The 12,929-nt window shown below is 39.8% G+C and overlaps 1 protein-coding gene across 1 annotated transcript in view; it reads right to left on the reverse strand.

Annotated features, from left to right (window-relative positions):
* The window catches only part of gabrg1 (gamma-aminobutyric acid type A receptor subunit gamma1), a 29,516-nt gene extending 18,873 nt beyond the window's left edge, over nt 1–10,643 (reverse strand). The window contains exon 1 of the mRNA XM_018662223.2: nt 10,395–10,643. Coding sequence (XP_018517739.1) covers nt 10,395–10,471 — 77 coding nt within the window. The 5' untranslated portion in view covers nt 10,472–10,643. The remainder of the gene's footprint in view (nt 1–10,394) is intronic.
* Between the last annotated feature and the right edge of the window lie 2,286 nt (nt 10,644–12,929).

The following is a 12,929-nucleotide window of genomic DNA, read 5'->3' on the forward strand; positions in this document are numbered from 1 at the left end:
ATTGACACCTGTGAAGGGATGTGGATCATTATGGTGATCTTCATTAGCTTTGCTTGAAAATGCATCATCTGTTCTGCAACTGCTGTCTAAAAGTGGATAACTCATGTAGTTATTTATGAACACACCATTCTGAGTACACTTAACACACCCATGATATCCATTAAATGATTTAGTGTTCTTCACAAGCAAATATGCAGTTGCATCACATATGACTGAATCAAATCTCAAAGTGAGACAAAGTTTTATCTTCAAAATTAAAACCCTTCTAAAGTTCAGGAAGTTCAGTGACAAAATCCTCCAAGAATATAGCACAAGAGTCAGGTTTCTTGGTACCCAAGAAGAGTCCAATCACCACCGGCTCGTTCATAGAAATAGTAACCGAAAGACCCAAAATTGGCCACAATTGTAAACTTGAGCTTTTAAAAAGCGGCAGGCCATCTATGTTTATCTGACGTTTCAAACAGGAACCAGCAACCAGTGTGTCCCTTCCATCTAGACAATGTCTTTCTTGGGGCTGATTTAATTCCAAAATAGTGGTACAGACCATTGCACAGTTCCTTAACAACATAGACAGTTCTTGTGTGAAGGAGGGTTCTTGAGTCTTTAGGAAGCTCAGGATGGCTAAGAGAGCTGTAAGCGCAATGTGGGGTATTCCATAGGTCAAGACCCAATTAGAAAGGCACTGAGTTAGATTTTCATGCTCGTCAGAGTCTGACATCTCTCCCTGACTGCCATCAGAGTCAGTAACCTCACAGTCATCATAACAATGCACATGGTCTGTGTCTTCATCCACTGCTGTGGAGCCCACTATAAGTGGTTCACTAGTTGTGGGAGATGGGAGCTGTGCAGACTGTTTAAATGGGACTTGAACTTCAGCCATCTCATATTGAATATCCTCAAGTCTTCTGGCTAAATCTTGCATTTTAACCTTGTCACTTTGTTACTTCTGTGCCTTTCTATATTATATTATATTTTTTATATTATTTTTTATTTTTTTTATTTTTCTATTTTCCTATTTTGGTCACTCCTGTTTTCTTGCTGCTGTAACATGTGAATTTCCCACAAGTGGGATAAATAAAGTCTATCTAATCTAATCTGATCTAATCTAATCCTTTTTAGAGCAGAATTAGATACAGGTACCTTGCGTCTGTTCATGTTGATGTCTGAGTATGTACCTCAAGAGGACGAGTTGTCGTTATATGAAGAATCTGAAAGACAAATTTGTGAGATATGAAACATTTTGAATACTAAAATAGAGCATGCTTGGGCTACTGCTACTAATATACAGTAACATGCATGACTATTTTAGTATTTTATTAATATAAACGAATACAATAAACAAAAAACCTTCAGTGTTATTCAAACATATGTGTTTGTTATATATAAACTATCTGGCATGTAGCCAATTTTGTATATATTTTACAAAGTGACAATAAAGTCTATAGAAATAGAAGTAGGGCCTACTATTAACTGTATCTAAGAGAAAGCATTTTTAAAATCAATTCTAGCTGTCTAACATACGTGCAGCAAGCATGTGTGGCATGAACTTTCTTGATCCTTAAAGGATATACATTTAAATGTGTCTGAAACTGCTAGTCTGGGGTAAACCACATAACGATAACTGTTAAATCTGCTGATTCACTGATTATAGTTTTGAGTTACTTGTCACAGAACAAGCTAGCAAGACAGCTAGCTCCTCTCGGGACTGCACGTTGACATACTGTCATACCGTCCCACACACAGTCCTGAGAGGGGCTAGTAGGACAGGACCAATAACATTATAGCATCATGGACAGCTCCCAATTGAATTTCATATTTAAAGTCCATGAGAAACATTATTACTGTGTTTAAATTAATTTAATTCAGCTACAGTAGAGGGGATCGACGTGGGACAGTGTCACGCTGAGCTCTGTGAACAGCTCCACAGCTTCTTTGATAATTTATGAATCAAGAGTTTCTATGTTAAGTTTAGAAGCTCATAAGCATTTTATTCTTGTATTAACGCACAAGGATAGAGTCACTGCTCTTATCGTCTGTCCCTTCTCTCAATTTGCATGTAAGCATGCAGCAGGATTTGATGTTGACTACTTCTCTATACTCAAATGCTGTACAGTTAGCTAACATTTGGAGCCAGTGTCTGTAGCTAACATTATCAGCATTACAATGGTGAGAGATTTAATGACTAACGTTAATCACCTGTAATCATAGCTGAACGTTATGTGTTATATAATATTACCGTATTATGGTTGCATGTGAGCTAGCGCATCAAATAAACAATGCTATGGACTTCTGTTAGCATTAGCTAGTTTAATTTACAGATACGCTTCTGTTTTTACAGACTTACGTACAGTTAAATACATAAAAGTGTAAAGTTATCTTGTTGGCTGATACAAAACATAATCGACTGGTGGCTTTATTTTCTTTTTTAGCTCCCAAACCATTACAAATTGCTCCCAAAACTGTTAACATTAATTTATGTGGTAAAGGGACTTTAAGTATTTTTTAAAAGGCACTGACACTAATACACAGAAACTAAATTAGAAAGCTAAAACTTACCACTTCGGAGCTGTGAGCTGGTGGGGTTCAAGGGAAGGAGAGAAAGGGTGAAACTCGCGGGTGCAAACTTGGACCGTTGATCCCCATGACCATTTGGTTGTGTGGGTGTGTATGTGTTCATAATCTGCTACAACAGAAATGTGTTCATTTATTGTGTGTCGATATTACAGTGAATTTGAATGTTTTTATGCTGTTAAAATGCTAAAAGTTGAAGTAAAAAAGTTATTTTAATATTAAACAATTGTTCCGATCCCCTTCTTTTCCACGTAATAAAGCAGTCCACTATCAGGTTTGGTGTTTTGGACAAGGTCTGAGATGTGTGTTTGGCCCAAACCCGTTTCAAAATTCAAATTCAAATTTTGGGTGCACTCAGCCGGTCCAAACCTGTAGATCTGCAACAGAATGAAGGGCCATTTTGAACCTGGCAACCACATTCGGTCCTGATCTGGCATGCCAACTTAAACCATATGTACGCTACAGCCGGAGGAGACGGCTTTCATGTGGATCCGGGCCAAAGGTTTTTGCTATCTGGGGGGCTACTAAGGATGTCCTTCAGTATGACCTACATACATTTTTTTACCATTTTTTATGGCCCTCATTCTGTTTTCATCACTTTTTGCGGTGGGGCCCTGGGCTGAGTGGAGTGGCACCATGTTTAAATACACGCGCAATCAGCTGTTAGCGCTCTCTAACACATCGTCTCTCACCGGAGCAAGGCCCGAGATCCCGGCGGACCTCAGGAGGAGACACAGGGGGTGCAGAGCTGGGGCAAAACTGAGAGCAAAGAAGAGGAAATTTAAACCTTCGGTTCCATCTGTTATCTTGGGGAATGTGAGGTCCTTGGGGAATAAGATGGACGAATTGTGTGCACTGATTTGGACCCAGAGGGAGAACCGAGAGAGAAGTTTATTGTGCTTCATGGAGACCTGGCTGCACATGGATTTCCCAAACCACAGTGCCTCCATACCTGGCTTTAAGACCATTCGGGTGGACAGGGACATTACACTGAGCGGTAACAAGAAAGGTGGAGGGGACTGCATCACAGATTACATCAACTTCTGTGAGGACAACATCATCCCCACCAGGACTGTCCCGTTTCCCAAACAACAAGTGACCTGAAGGATCTTCTTAACAGGAAAAAGAGAGCCTTTAGGGCTGAAGACAAGGATGAACTGAAAGGGATACAGCATGAACTAAAGGTGAGACTGAGGGAGTGTAAAGACTCTTACAGACAGAAGCTGGAGAAAAGACTTCGGCAGAACAACATCAGGAAGGTGTAGGAAAGGCATGAAGCTGATCACAGGCTTTAGCATCAAAGACCACCACCTGATGGGAAACCTGGACAGAGCCAACGAGCTGAATGTGTTCTAAAATAAGTTCAGCTCAGGACCCCCTGCTGGGCCTTCCCACACAGGACCTCCCACACAGGTCTTCACACCCCCTCAGACACTGATGCTGGAGGCACAGTGAAAATCATGTTTTTTGATTTCTCCAGTACTTTTAATTCCATCCAGCTTTTGTTGCTGAGAGAGAAGCTGCTCAGGATGGGTGTCAGCATGTCCACCATCTCCTGGATTGCTGACTATCTATCAGATTTGTGCAGCTGGGGTCCTCCCTGTCTGATGTGGTGGTCAGTAACACAGGGGCACCTCAGGGGACTGTCCTGTCTCCATTTCTGTTTACTTTATATACCTCAGACTTTCAGTACAACACTGAATCATGCCATTTGCAGTTCTCTGATGACTCTGCAGTGGTGGGGTGTATTAGAAATGGACAGGAGTCAAGAGTACAGAGGATTAACTTTGTGGAGTGGTGCAACAGGAATCATCTGCTCCTAAGCATCAACAAGACCAAGGAGTTGGTGGTGGACTTTAGGAAGACTAGGACTGTGACCAGACCCATAACCGTCAAGGTTGGAACTGTGGAGGACTACAAATATCTGGATGTCCACTTGAATGACAGCCTGGACTGGAGCACCAACACTGATGCTGTGTAGGGGATGAGCAGACTCTATTTCCTGAGGAGGCTCAGATCCTTCAATGTGTGCAACAAAATGTTGGAGATTCTCTACCAGTCTGTGGTTGCTAGTGCCATCTACTTTGCTGTAGTCTGCTGGGGGAGCAGCATCAGTGCCAGGGATACCAATAGACTCAACAAACTAATCCGCAAAACTGAGACTGTCATTGGAGGCGTTTGAGTCAGTGAGGGCCAAGAGATCACTGAACAAACTGCTCTCCATCATGGACGACTCATCTCACCCGCTTCATGAAACAATACAGAGACAGCGGAGCTCATACTGTAACAGACTCATTCAGCTCCACTGTCACAAGGAACACTACAGGAAACCATTCCTGCCATTCTCCATAGGTCTATAAAACAACTCAGTTGCGTGTGTCAGATGAACATTGCCACCTGTATACACATTCTGAAATTACTGGGACTATCTATTCACTTGATTCACTAACAGTAGCACATGTTGTAACATTGTATATATTTCCTGTACATTTCACTGCCAGTTTTTGCACATCCATTCTTAGAAAAAAATACTGAACTGTGACTTAAATTATATTCCTGTATAGATTCTCCTGTATATATTTTAAAGACTTTCTTAGTATTTATAGGTCTTACTTTTTTCTTATTGTTTGTTGATACCTTGATATTGTTGCTGTCTCTTACTGCTGCTGTAACACAAGAATTTCCCTCATGGGATCAATAAAGTACATCTGTCTATCTGTAAAAAATGCCTTATCCTCCTTAGGATCTAATAAATTACCCAGGCAGGATGGTTTCCCCCCTGAATTATATAAAGAATTTAAGGATTTACTCAGTCCTCTCCTTATGGATGTGATTAATCTGGCATTGAAAACTCAATGCCTCCCTGATTCATTCAACCTCCAAGCTTCAGATGGGGAAGCACGTGCTCTACTGGGTGCGCAACTTGAAAAACAAAGCTTTTTTGTCGAGATGTTAGTATTTTTTGTTAGCGTTTGACTAGGTGAGCATGAGAATATGCTTTGCCATCGGGATAATATGTAAAATTTCACTTTGGTTCAGTGACCGGAAGAGCCTGGGATCGGACTGCCAACCTTGCGATTGGCAAGCATTCACTCAACTGGTTGTGCCAATGAACCTCACACTGCAAAATTGTAGTGTAAATAGCATAAATGTCCAGGAAAAGCTAAACATTTTGATAGCTGGATGGTTTCTGTAGAAACCCCCCCCCAGCTAAATGCAGAGTTAAATATTGGAAGTTGGTCCAGAGAAGCCAAGGATTGAACCACCAAAAAATGTGCCCAAATCCCCTTTTTTATACTTTATTAACTACACTGTCGGGGGACCTTAGTAGGGTGTGGAAGATCCATACACAGCCACAACAGCTTGGCACCTCCTACTTATGTTGGTCACCAGCCTCACCAGATTGTGTGACATATTTGAATGGGGACAGTATGATGGTGTGGGGTGGTATCTCTCTCACAGGCTAAATGGAACTTGTTATCATCAAAGGCAATCTCAATGCAGTGAGATACCGGAATGAGATTCTGGAGCTAGTGGCAATCCCATATCTCCAGAATCTGGAACCTAACTCTTAGTATTTTCTGGGAAAACTTGAGTAGTTGAGTATGAAAATATACAGCATGTGTCCACACTCCAAACACAATGGGAAATATGGCAAGTTTAAGAAATAAGTAGCAAAGGAGAGCTCCACCATCTGGCTGGTCATGTGAATCACTGATAAATCCTCCAAGAAGCTGTAACCACCCTCCCTAAAATGCCATGAATCTCATAAACGTTTTTTTTTTTTTTTTTTTTTTTTTTTTTAGCAGATTTAAAGGTACAACATAAAGATCAAAGTCATGGCAACATTTTAAGCTTCTTTGCACAGCAGGCACATAAAGATTAGAAGAACTATAGAAGAACTCAGAAGAACTATTCAGCAATCACCCAATAAAGAATAACAGTGTGAATGCTGCAGCATTTTCATTGTTATTTTCAGTTAACAGGTGTGCCTTGTCAAGAGTTAATTTGTGGAATTTCTTCTTAATGTGATTGACACCATCAGTTGTGTTGTGCAGAGGTAGGGTTGGTACACAGTTCTATACAGTGAATAGCTCAAATTGACTACTGTTTTAATCTGTGTTATGGCAGGAACCACTGAACTAAGTAAAAAGAAACAATAGTCCATCATTATTTTAAGACGGACAGGTTTAAGGTCGGACAGTGCACAAAATTTCAAGAATGTTGAATGTATCCTCAACACTATGATGAAACCAAGAGTTACCTCTGCTGCAGAGAATAAGTTCATTAGAGTTAATAGCCTCAGAAACCACAAATTAACAGTACCTCAGATTAGAGCCCACATAAATCAAGTAGCAGACAAATCTCAACATTCACTGTTCAGAGGAGAGTGTGTAAATCAGACTTTCATGGTCAAGTTGCTGCAAAGAAGCCACTACTGAGGAAGAACAAGAAGAAGAAAATGGCTTGGGCCAAGAAACACAATGAAGACATTAGACCAGTAGAAATCTGTACCTTAGTCTGATGAGTACAAATTTTTGATTTTTGGAAGAGAGTGATTGCGACAGATGACCTGGTATCCACAATAATCCAAACTAAACGCAACTGAGATGGTTTGGGATGAGTTGGACTGCAGAGTCAAGGCAAAGCAGCCAACAAGTGCTTAACATTTCTGGGAACTCCTTCAAGACTGCTGAAAACTATTAAGGGTGACTACCTCATGAATCTGACTGAGAGAATGCTAAGAATGAGCAAAGCTGTCATCAAAGCAAAAGGTGGCTACTTTGAAGAATCTAAAATATAAAACATATTCTGCTTTGTTTAACACTTTTTTTGTTCACTACATAATTCCAGATGTGTTCCTTCATAGTTCTGATGTCTTCAGTATTAATCTACAATATAGGAAATAACACAAATAGAAAAAACATTGAGAGGGTGTGTCCAAACTTTTGATTAGTACTGTATAATCAGGAAAGAATACAGAAAACATATGGGTTGAACAAAGACTATAGTACAGTACATAAGAATCACCTGAGGAATTATTCAGACTGATATATAGGACAAGTTATCTTTCAAGATGATTTTCAATACTGCTAATAAACCGCTAGTTTGATTAACAATATAATAAAATACTGTCCTACAGCCTAGTCTAATAACTGTACATTCAAAATAACAGTCACTGAGACCTAACTATCCATGCATTAAGTGGCAGTGGGGTCAAACTACAAAATGCATCAAATTTAGCATATCAAATTTGGGGGTGTCCATTAAAAACTTCTTTCTGTCTCTCAACAGGTGGTGGCTGAACTCTCACTCTGTGCCAAGCTGTGCAGCTGCTGTTCTGTGTTAATCAACATGGACCTGATGCTGTAACGGGGACTTGGCATTCAGTTAATTTAATTTTATTGGCTGAACAGCAGCACTGAGCACAGGGAAGTTGAAAACATTTCAGTTTTATACAAATGTTGTCTAACACACAGGAGTGACAACCAGTCACTCTCATTTTGATTTCCTTGTAAAACAGAAAGCTCATGGTTGTTTTCTACTGTACTTCATATAAAAAAATAACTTCCAAAGAAATGGAAGCAAGGTGGATCATCCATGTCCACAGACTCCCAGTTCTGTTGGACAGAATTGAACAGATTATCAGGACTTGAATAAGAAAAATGTTGTGTGGAAGTAACTCAGAAATTACAAGCTTCAGGCTCATGGGTGACAGATTAGATTTTCACTGGTTCAGCACCTCAGAATAATGTGCATCTTGCACATGTTGTTGATTAATTTTGTTCAGCCATGTATATTTCAAAAAACATATATGGACAAAATTGTCTTTAAACCTGGGCAGCTTATGTTGTTGCAGCCTTTATTTTTCTGATTTTTGTTGGCCTTAAATTTTATTCTGAGTGGCATTAAAAAAATCTAATTTTAAATCTAATTTGCCTAAGGCTGTAGGAACCCTGGTAAGGAATGTTGCCCTCCAAATAATACCAGTTGGCTGCTCCCTCAATTCTTCTCATAATTCCTCAATTATTCGTCAAGTCTGAGAAAATAACCCTGGTGATGTCATAGTGATATCATCTCAGTGTGGCCTTGAGTCTACATACGAGGTATGGCTTTTAAATAACGAGACTAATGCTGTAATACAGTTTTATTGAACATAAACATTTTCAGTGTCTTTCTCCTTCAACATATTTCCCTTCTGCATCAACACACCGCTGCATTTGGGTCTTCCACTGATCAAAGCAGTGCAGTAGATCTTCTTCAGACAGTTGTCTCAGAACCTCTGTCGTTCTGTTTTTTAACTAACACAGACTGAAAACGTGTTCCTTTGAGCACAGATTTGATCTTAGGAGAAAGGAAAAAGTCACACAGTGCTAGATCAGGTGAACAGAGAGGGTGATCAAGCAGTGATTGTTTTTGAGCCAGAAATTGTTTTTCCTTTTGATCAGGAATCAGAAGTTTTGGGACAACTTTGGCACACACTTTTGTCATGTTCAAATTTTCATGCAAAATTTGCTGAACTGTCTCTTTATCAATGGAGACCACTTCTCCTATCATTCTTATTACTGAGTCGTTGACCGTTTTGGATGATTTGTTCGATTTGTTGAATGTTTTCAGAAGTTTTTGATTTGCATGGGCACACAGAACGTCCATCGTCTTGGACATCCTCTGTGCCTTCACAACATCTTTTGTGCCATTCAAACACATGTGCACATGACATGCAGTCTTCCCCATACAATGTACAAAAAGATTCGGCTGCTGTTTTGTTCAATTTCACCAAAAAATTCAAGTCAATGTGTTGCTCAACTTTTAAGCTAGTTATTTTCCTACGCCTTAGCAAAAACATGTGCACTTCAATCAGTAGCTAGCAGTGAACTAAAGACGTCACTTATTGGAAACTTACAGCAGTTGTGTGTGAATACCCAGCCTTTAATTTATAACACTCGGTGTGACTGGTTTTATCTTCATAAGCGCAGTCTCATTATTTAATAGCCATACCTCGTTTGTACAACATAAAGTCTAACTTACAAACTATGAGCAATGAGTTTGAAAGGCATAGGCAATTCCTGGGAAGAGGGGATCTAAAAAAGATATTTTGATGCATTATTAGAAATATAGAATAGCAGTTTCCCAAAACATATGCAGCTTCAATTTTGACCATTTTTTAAATGACATCAGTATGAGCTCTGATTGGTTTTGTCTGCTTTCTGGGGTGGACTTTCCTACATATTGTTACATACATGTATTTCAATTAAAGAAAAATTAAGTGAAAACTGTAAATATTTAGGCATATATATATATATATATATATATATATATATATATATATATATATATATATATATATATATATATATATGCATGCACACACATATATAGATTTGTGCTTTCTAAGGAACAGAATAATCAGCAGTCCACATGACATCCTGCATTGAAGCTTATAGCAGACCCTCTGAAAATACATGTCACATATAATCACACAGTATAATCAAGCCATTATATGCGTGTTTCCAAAATACACCCAGTAAGTCTACGGGGTTCCACATGGATTAGACACATGCAGACATTTTGCTCAAGGTTGGTTAATGTTAAGAGCATTTTCCGAGGAAGCAGAGGATCGTGGATTCCTCACATATTTTCCTCCAAGGCCCCAGCTCACACAATGACTCGCTGTACTGCGATCACAGGTAGAATACAAGATGTCCAGGGCAAAGACATGAGAGCCTGGCGGAGGCGTCAACATCTGCATGCATGTACCCTGACAAATCCCCCTCTCACCATGATGGACACATCTCATCCAGTCCACATCAACACACACTTACCAGAGTCCGAGCAGAGCGAAGAGCAGCCAGGGGTTCATGGCTCTGTCCTGCACAGCTCTGATAAAAAGCCGCTTCATTCTGTCGCCACAGCTGAAAAACGACCTCAGCGGTGTCCACGGGGACAAGAGCAAACCGAATCTTTGTGTTCTCAGGTCGCGTCTAATGCAGCCGATGAGGCTTAAATGTAGCGACGGTGTGATGTGAGAGATGCGCCCATGGTGTGTGTGTGTGTGTGTGTGTGGAGGGGGAAGACGTGTCAGAGGGATTGCGGCTGCTGGCGGAGAGCTGACTCGGCTTTAGTCCATCTACAGTGCCGCTAACAAGCTGCTCGGACAGACTGGCGCTGCTCTCACTCTGGCATCGCTGAAAGATTAGCATTCCTTTTTCATAACGACTTGTACATTTGTACTATTGTTTACTATTATTCACACTAATGTTAACACATCCATGGATGACAGAGCTCCTTATGTTGCTGTGTAATCCATACATGGTGCAGGATACTGCGCACAGGGGAAACCGCAGCCTGTCAGCCTCTGAGCAGCCTCAGCAGTTACGCTTTGAATCCAGTGCCTTGCTCAAAGGTTGACAAACCTTGACAAAAGTTGCGGGAGGAGAGAGTGTCATATTTACTCCAAGGACGCCCTCTCAAAAACCATCTGTTTGGACATTTAATATGTTGAAGAAATTTTTGGTGGTGAAATACTGAATTCTATTTATTTGTGAGCATAAAACTAAATTCATAAACAGAAAATGTTTGCACTTTGTCATATTGTAATTACAATTATTATTCATAATAATATATCAAATGTCTCTGTTTTAATAAAAACCCTGTCACTGAGCTCTACAATTAAACAAGGATTTGTAGCTCTGCTGGCTACAGTTTACAGTTGATTAATACCATCCTGAGCACTGTCAGTGAGCATTGCCAAATATATTGTTATTATTAATAATATATAGCAATATATTGTCAATTGTCAATATTGGCAATATATTGATGAATACAGCATGTAGCCACAGTTCCAGGACACGGCTACTGTTTACAAAATACTCATTAAATTTTCCTTTTGGAATCACACACTGTACTACTGGAAAAAATATTTTTAAAATAATTATTAATATTTGATTTCAGATGCCTCACTGTTCAATGTGTGCATTTTGTTGCTAAATCTATACATGTCAGTCTGTTGAATAAACACTGTGTTTGGTTTATATCAATCTGTTGTTCATTTTGTCTTTTCTTCCTATAAAAAAAAAACAACAATGAAGAGATATCTCAAAAATAAAAGTTTCATAATTCTGTAGTCACTAGAAGTGGATATTGTTCTGCATGATCTGATATTTTGGTGGAAAACAAATACGTTATCTGAACATTTTACTGATATGTTTAGGATCAATGTATTTGATCACTGCCCTGTACTCACAGTATAACTGGCCCCCTGCCCTTCACTTTTGGTCAGTTTGCTGTCTCAGACAGAAGGCAACAGTGTATTTGTTGAAGATCTCATCTGAAGTTCACATGAGCCCAGCTTCTTATTGTGCCATCACTGCCACTACATCATGCCATTGTGCTGTCTTTGAGTTTGTTTCTGTGTTAAGAAAGGAGAGGGATTATTCTAATTCAAATAATCAAACCACTGTGAACAGTCTCACTGGTCCCCTGAGTCAAAGCTGTAGGTGTAATTATATTTTAGATGTGAGTGGTGCAGTGCTGCCGGGCATATGGGTCATCAGAGGGCTGCTAGATAGTGTTTTTTTTTTTTTTTTTTTTACACTGAGAAGCTGATTGTGTCTAAGGTACAGTATGTGAAAAAGACTATTAGTGCTAATTACTTTGAGTTCAGATACAAAATCCAGGTATTTATTGCATGTATAATGCAGTGATGTGATATGAGGAAAAACAGTTTTAACTGTGATTAGCCATCTGCCTGCAAAATTAATTTAATTCAGACTGGCTTAATCCTGTAAATAAATTAGGACTGTAATGTCCATCAAACCTGTAGGTCCTTATACCTCACTTACTTTTCTGTTTAAATTGTGTGCCAGACCTGAGGTGTAGTTCCCCTGGCATGTTGTCAGCAGCAGACCAGTAGGCTGAGGCTGCAGCCCTGGATACAAAGGGCTAGGATGGAGGTGGGGGGCATTCTATGATGAGTACTGAGATGAGTGTGGACAGCTCCAGCCTCAGGCCATGGTTGGGCCCTTAGAAAGCTACTCCACCTCGGAGACCACAACTTTCCTAGGGGACAGACAACTCAACCTGTGTGTGTGTGTGTGTGTGTCTTTTTAAGTGATTTGAATAATGTTGACTGGCAGAAGTAATGTGTTTATATGCAAGCATTTATATGTGCAGGTGTGTATTTTTGTAGAAAAACATAGATCAAAGACATTTGGAAGGTAAAGTGCAGACGAGGGTAAATGTGCTGATGTGCTGTGAATGCTGTGCTTGGCCTGATTATAGCCTCCTCAGCAGCACTTGCCTTTCAGCAGTACTCCTTTCTCAGCGATGCTGTGGATCTGAACACTATTAGGATTTGG

The sequence above is a fragment of the Lates calcarifer genome, linkage group LG19 (assembly GCF_001640805.2).
Source record: "Lates calcarifer isolate ASB-BC8 linkage group LG19, TLL_Latcal_v3, whole genome shotgun sequence".
Classification (NCBI taxonomy): Eukaryota; Metazoa; Chordata; class Actinopteri; family Centropomidae; genus Lates; species Lates calcarifer.